The sequence below is a fragment of the Bidens hawaiensis genome, unplaced genomic scaffold, assembly GCF_021521415.1.
Source record: "Bidens hawaiensis isolate Kalapana, Puna unplaced genomic scaffold, B.hawaiensis_p1.1 tig00001685_1, whole genome shotgun sequence".
NCBI lineage: Eukaryota > Viridiplantae > Streptophyta > Magnoliopsida > Asterales > Asteraceae > Bidens > Bidens hawaiensis.
In genome coordinates this window covers 929,900-936,862 of record NW_027491095.1, presented here as the reverse complement: position 1 = coordinate 936,862, position 6,963 = coordinate 929,900, and the positions used below count along the sequence as shown (strand labels likewise).

The 6,963-nt window shown below is 35.1% G+C and overlaps 1 protein-coding gene across 1 annotated transcript; it reads left to right on the top strand.

The window, feature by feature from the left end:
• The first annotated feature begins 5,577 nt into the window (after nucleotides 1–5,577).
• On the top strand, nucleotides 5,578–6,686 carry LOC143592719 (uncharacterized). The gene is made up of 3 exons (XM_077072572.1): nucleotides 5,578–5,734; nucleotides 5,976–6,053; nucleotides 6,128–6,686. Exons 1-3 carry the CDS (start codon nucleotides 5,717–5,719, stop codon nucleotides 6,602–6,604), a joined length of 573 nt encoding a protein of 190 aa, XP_076928687.1. The 5' UTR covers nucleotides 5,578–5,716; the 3' UTR covers nucleotides 6,605–6,686.
• Nucleotides 6,687–6,963: the final 277 nt, after the last annotated feature.

The window sequence follows — 6,963 nt, the reverse complement described above, 5'->3', positions numbered from 1 at the left end:
GGAAAAGGAAGGAAAAGTTAAAAGAGGTGTTCCTGAGTTTCATTAAAAGAAAGAAAAGGAGGGGAGAGAAAAGAAAATGACGAGTAAAATAAAAGAATTTGTTTTTTTTTCAAATTAGAAAGATTTGGAAGGGAAATAAATTGAAGAGAAAGAGGAAATACCAAAAGAAAAGAAAACTTTATTTTCATTGTCTTTCTTTTCATAAATGAACTCGAGAACACATCAAGTCGTGCTTTTATCCGTTTATATCTCAGTAGGTCATGACCAGGGCCGGCTCCGAGAAGGCGAAATTTTTTTTGGGCCAAAGGCGAAATTTTTTTCGAGCCTTAAGTAAAAGAAACATTTTGTTGGGTTTAAACAATTTAATTTTAAGTGGGCTTACTTGACTATGATTTGAGTTGTGTAAAAAAAATTTGTATAAAAACAAGCTTTAAATGTCTTAAATAAGATTAAATCCACAACATTTTGGTTAGATGTCATACCCATTTACCACTAAACCAAGCTAGTGGGCATATAATTTTGTTGAAATATTGATTATACATATTTTTTTTATAAAAATACATACAACTATTTTCAAAAAAAATATTTCGGACCTAGCGGGGTGTCGGGCCTGTGATCGTCGACTACCCCGCCATGCCTCAAAGACGGCCCTGGTCATGACTCTATATGATGATCATTTAAGAATATTATCACCTCCGTATTGTTCTTATCCGGACAAGTTTAATTGTAGAGCTATGATATGATCCACATATTTCACAAAAGTTCAATAACATTATTTGTGTGCATTAATGTTGCATAAAGATAATCCCATGTATGGTCACGTTTGTAAAGATTAATAAGTAGAAGGCAATACCAACCCAGTCCATAGTCCACACACACTTTATAAATTGGGCCAGTTTGGGCCACACATTAGAAGTCTTAACCGATCAACTGTGCAAGCAAACAGTTAAATTACACTTCTTGTCTAATGATATTTAGGGATGAACAAATAACCGGATTAGCCTTACCGAACTATTAACAGATGTTTCGGTTATGCAATAACCGATTATCCAAAAATTGTGGGTCGGCTTTGGTTACGGTATCTATGTGTCATAACCAAACTTAGCCTAACCATACCGAACCAAATGCCATTAATATAAAGTACCAAAATTAATAGAGAATAGTATCATGGTTCATAAAGTGAAGATAAATAAAAGATGGCATGTCGAGATTACCAGCTTGTTAAGACAATTTTAATAAAAATGCTTGTTTATGAATTTCCTTATTTAACAAAAATATACGAGATGAAGTAGCTATTACCAAAATCTATGAACCCTACTTTGTTTCCGACGAACATTAAATTCTTCATCTCTAAAACCCAATCAAGATAGTTGTTATTCAAGACTTCATTCACATGCATTTGCATTGGGTAATCGGAAAGGTTTAGATAATAAGGAGACGCATCAGCAACAAGTTGATTTGGCTTGTTTTGGTTTGATCATCTCTGTCTATGGTGAGACGATTGACGATTGTGTTAGGTTTGAGAGTATGAGCAAGAGGATTACAAACCACGCTCTGCTACCATAAAAGTTTTGACATCTCAATAATAATATATTTTATTCAATCGACATATACAAAAATATATATATAAATTAAGCCTAAGTTCAAGGCTAAATAAACAAGCAACCCAATCAATAATAATTACAAATATTAACCAAAAATCTTGTCCTTCTTATATCTTCTAATGTGTTATATTTTTAGTTTAAAATCATGCAATATCTTTAACTGCATACTGTTAAGACGGGGTTAGTGAGACTTCAAAAATCAGCGTACTGAGATGTCACGGTATGTCTAGCTTTTGGACCTGGACCAACTAAGACAAACAATGCCGTTAGACTCGCTATTTACCCGAAGATAATTAGAAGTTCGACAAACAACGTTGATGGGTGGTTACCATGTTGTTTAGTTTGATTTGAATAGGATAAAATGTAAATTACATTATTTTGTAAAATAGAAAATGAAAAGTAATTTGCGTTTCGTACAGTGTAAAAACGGTCATTAACTGGAGGTTTGGTGAAACAACCTAACCATGGTTAATAACATATCAGTATTGAGGAATCAAAATCAAGATCATCACTTTTTCATTTTCACCAACTCGGCTGTTGATCTTCAAACGCTGACTCAGCAGCACCTCTTACATCTATCTGGTATATTATTATTATGGATCCTAACTCTAAATATCTTCTTCTTTGTTTGCGATCTAAGCATCAATGCTTGCAAAATGTTGGCATGATGATGCATATAATATATTATATTATTAGTTTATTACCATTGCCACTTGCTGTATAAAATAGTCAAATTTTTATATACATTTTAGAGAGAGAGAGAGAGAGAGGCAGTTAATCAATGTCTAATATGAGTTGTTTATTCCTTAACCATCCTTTAATCGTTTACACTAATTTGAGAGTTAGGGTTGCGACAAAAAGTTCGAAATAAGCCTCGAATATAGCTCGTTTAGTTATAGAGCCCGAGTACGAGCCTCTTGTGCATTTTTAACTTTTTTGGACATTTATAATATTAATTTCATACTGCACAGCCGAGCTCGAGCTGAGCTTAGGCTCGTTTAAAGTTTTATACAACATATAAAAACAGTTATTAAGAAGTTATATAAATTAATTAATAAATAATAAACTCGAGCTTGAAAAAACGACTCATGAGCCGAGCACTAGCTTTAGGAAGAAAGAGCTCGGAGCTCGGGCTTGGCTTGTTTACACCCCTATTTGAGACCCTACAGTATTTAGTAGTGTAACATCTTGTGACTTGAAATCATTGTGTGAGTTCAAAACTTACAAACACATGTTATGCTTTTATAGAATTTATTTTAAAATCCCTAAGCTTAAATTCATAAATAGTGTTTGAAACTTTTGAAAGTATGTAATGCCTCTTTATCAACTTTAACAACAATATACCTGCTTGTAGTTTTATAACTTTTAGTAGTTTTGCAGATCCTGAGTTCTGCACGCAAACGCCTAAAACGGCCAAGAGACGACTTACCAGCAACACAATCATTTGTATCATATACAAACACGGAAATTCAAACAACAACCTCGCCAGCCGACTTGTGTCGTGTGTTACGAGGGTTAAGTGCTGATTGATGTGCTTGAAGTAGTCAAATAATTATTAACTAAAAATAAGCTAATCTAAACACTAAGTAATAATTCTAGACTCTTAAACTTAACTTAAACTACTAACCGGCAAGTGTACCGGTCGACTCTAGTACATCTAAGTAAGTCCGGATATCGAACCCACGAGACTCTTTAAATTACGAAACTAGCAAATTAGACTCAACTACAAGACACGACTATTTATTAATAATATTTGAGGGGGATTTAAACTAATTATTAAAACTCTAATAATAATTAATTAATGATTACTTAACTATTAAACTAATAAATAAACTAATTAAACCTAACCCTAATTAATATAATAATAATAAAACATAATCATTACTTATTAATTAACTAATAAAACTTAAACCCTAATTAGTTTTAACTAATAAACAATTTAGAAAACTTGGATTGATTCAGATGATTAAAATAACTACCCATGCCGGAATCCCCAAAGTTACGGTTATTAATTTAAATTGAAAAACGCAAGTTATGGAATCGGGATCATAAGATAGACCCTTGACAGAAAACCTGAACATTACCCTTGAACTTCAAGAAGACGCCTATGGATTTCTAACAAGTTTTAAGACTCATCAGTTTTATATTAAACTTCCTTACGGTTATTTAATTGCTTATTTCTAAGTATCTTTTATGACGAAAACCTACCTTATAGCGCGGGATTCAAAAGATAGCAAAGCAAACCCAATTGATTTAATAGACTAAGCTGACAATCAAATCTAGACGGACTCCTTACGAAGAACTAAATCTAGCAATCCCGAAAAGCAAAGATCTATTAATAGCCTATCACTTTACAGTTTTTTAGACTAGCAGCTCACTTTATCTATTTACTTGATTTTATTGTTTCTATGATTTTAATGCATATTAATCACAAACTAGTCAAGAACACACAGTAAATGACCTAACAAAACCCTATCCTATGAAATAATCAACAAGGGCAATGTGAAACAATAAATTCAAGTAAACAAAACCAAGTAATCATACGCATTAACTGAATCAAACTCAACCGTTTACTTAAAACATAAAATCCATAACGAAACGAAAATCCAAATAAAAATCAAACCGAACTAAGGTTCATCACGACCTAGGCAGTCTATGGAATTTAGCCTAGCATCATAAAGTCTAAATCACACAAAACAAATAATAACGAAAACATGGTGAAAATATAAGAAACGGGGAATCGAAGATGATAAAACCCGTAAACTCAAACGTGTAGCTCTTCACCGGATGTTCTCTCGCCTTCAAAAATCACCAACGATCTCGAAAATATCCTTCCAAGAACTCCAAATTCGGCTGGCTGCTTCAGGTTTTTTCAGGTTTAAGTTAAAGGTGTTTAAATAGCGAAAACAAGGCCCGACAATAAGCAAAAACGAAATAATTTTAGCCCAGTTGTGTCTAGGCGCCGCGCCTAGGCCTTTTTGCCTTTCCCCTAGGCGCAGCGCCGCGTGCTCCACCAAGGGGTGCGGTCAGACCGGCCCGGTCTGACTGGTTCTCTGTCAGGTTCCTTCCTGATGCGTTCCGGATCTCCGTTTCGGCTCGTTGTAGCTCGTTTTTCGCCCTTTTTAATCACGATCAAATCCCGGAACCTACGAAACATAAAAACGTTAGTAGTATACAAATCTCGACTAAAAACGAACAAAAACTATTAAAATATTAATTAAAATATACACGGGAAACATAAATATTTAGCATTATATCACTGATCAAAAGTCTGATATTAAGTATATGGGCTTTGAATCAATAACTTCATTTAGCATAGAAAAACTACCAACAGGATTGGGACATTGGCTGTTGGTCAACTATGATCATCACACGAACGTGTTAAACATTGGCAGCACCATAATTGAAATAACACGTTCGAAGGTGCATGATGTTTTGGGAGTGCCAATGGGGAACATCACCGTATCAGAAAATAAAGTAGCGAGAAAAGGAGATATTATTAGACAGGAATGGAAAGACCAGTTCATTTCTACTAAAATAACTATTAAAAATGTAACTGATAAGCTTAAATCACATAGGAAAGGTGGAAGACTTTTTAAGGTTAACTTTCTTGTTGTCTTCAACTCTATAATGGGTGAGACAATTAAGAGTGCAACGGTTAATCAGAAGTTTCTTTCATCAATTACTAATGAAGTTGACATACCCAACATGGATTGGTGTTGTTATACTATAACTTGCTTAAAGAGATCAAAAGCCGAATGGGATGGTAAAGAGCCTTTCACTGGCCCGTTGACTTTTCTTGCGGTACGTTTGTTTGTTTGTATAAGTTGCTTCTTAACATAAATGAACAAATTATTAATGTTTTCATAACATCGCAACAGGCTTTGTATGCGCATGAACTGCAGCTGAAACGCAGTCCTGAAAAGGCGATCACACCAGCTGTAAAATATGTGACAACTCTTTACCTTGAAGCTCTAATTCAAGGTAAAGGTCAAACCGATGAAGGTCAAACTGTTATTGACCAAAATGTAACCGCATATCAAGAAAACGGGGAAGATGAAGATGCAATTCAATCAACCAATCCCGCTGGTAGTGATGATACTCGAATTATCATGCGTGGAGACGGGAGTGTAAGTCATGCACACTGAAATCTTGAAATCCTCAGTTTAAATCTTCAAAGTTTGTATATTTTAAGTCATAATTAAACAATAAATAAAACCTGAATCACAGAATATCATTTTACGGGCAATCCCTAATTTCTAACACATGAGAAAATGAAGAATAATAAATAAGATCAACGCCCCTTTATTTCGATTATACTCCGTACTTCGTATGTAGATTAACATGTAAATGTATTGCTTCATTTTGTAGGTACTTCATGATGATGATATACAACTCGTAGAACCCAAGCAGGAAGAATGTGAGTTGGATGAAAGCTCGGTTTATTTTGTACGTTTCTTTCAATCTCTCATTAAACCAAACGCGCTCGTTTCGGTCACCTCTAATTTCCTTTTACTCTGTAGGTTTATGTGAAAGGGTACAAAGTGAATCGAAGTGTTGCACCGACCCTTGTAGAGATTCTGAAGAAACATGGGGACTTTGCACGGGCATCTAAGGTGAATTCGGTGATAATATTCGTGATTGAGTCGGTTTGTAAAGTTTACGAGCGGATTCAAACCGATGATATTATGAATATGTCAGAACAAGAGGGTGTGGTGTCAGCTGCAAAGGCGCTCAAAATGGACGTGTCATGGCTTGAAGGTCTCTTGGATGGCGCACGCAAGAGGAGAGAGGCGAATAAAGAGTACGGTTTGTGGTTGGAAACAAAAACAGGCATCGATTTGGCTGAAAGAGGTTTCGAGAAGGATATGATAGGCCGATGTGCCAATCTTTTGGAGGCACACCTACTGTTGAAAGAGACTTCAAAGTTCAAGGAAGCAATGCATATTGTAGGAAAGCATCTGAATGACACCAGACTCATGAATGGTTTGCGCGTATAGGCTAGTTTATTAGATGTCTAATTATTAGAAGATTGCCTAGGCTAATTATGTACTTTGGTCAATAGGGGTTGCTAAGTTTAAACCCTGATACAGACGGATGGATATATTATGGTTAATGGTTAGCTAGCATTAGTAGGAAAATGTGTTTTTTAAGTTTGCTGGAGAAGTGTTATTTTAAATTCATGACATTTGGTTAAGTTGGTTATACGGCTGTTCACGAGCAGAGCCCGAGCCCGAGCCAGGTGTAGCTTGAGCTCGGCTCCAGGTGTATCTTGAGCTCGGCTCGAGCTTGAAACTATATGTGATAATGTATGTTGGTCCATTACAGTTTGAGTTAGGATACCATACATACCCAAATA

Coding starts and splice junctions, on each gene's coding strand:
- LOC143592719 (XM_077072572.1), top strand. Junction 6,054..6,127: donor ATGAAAGCTCGGTTTATTTT/GTACGTTTCTTT, acceptor TTTACTCTGTAG/GTTTATGTGAAAGGGTACAA.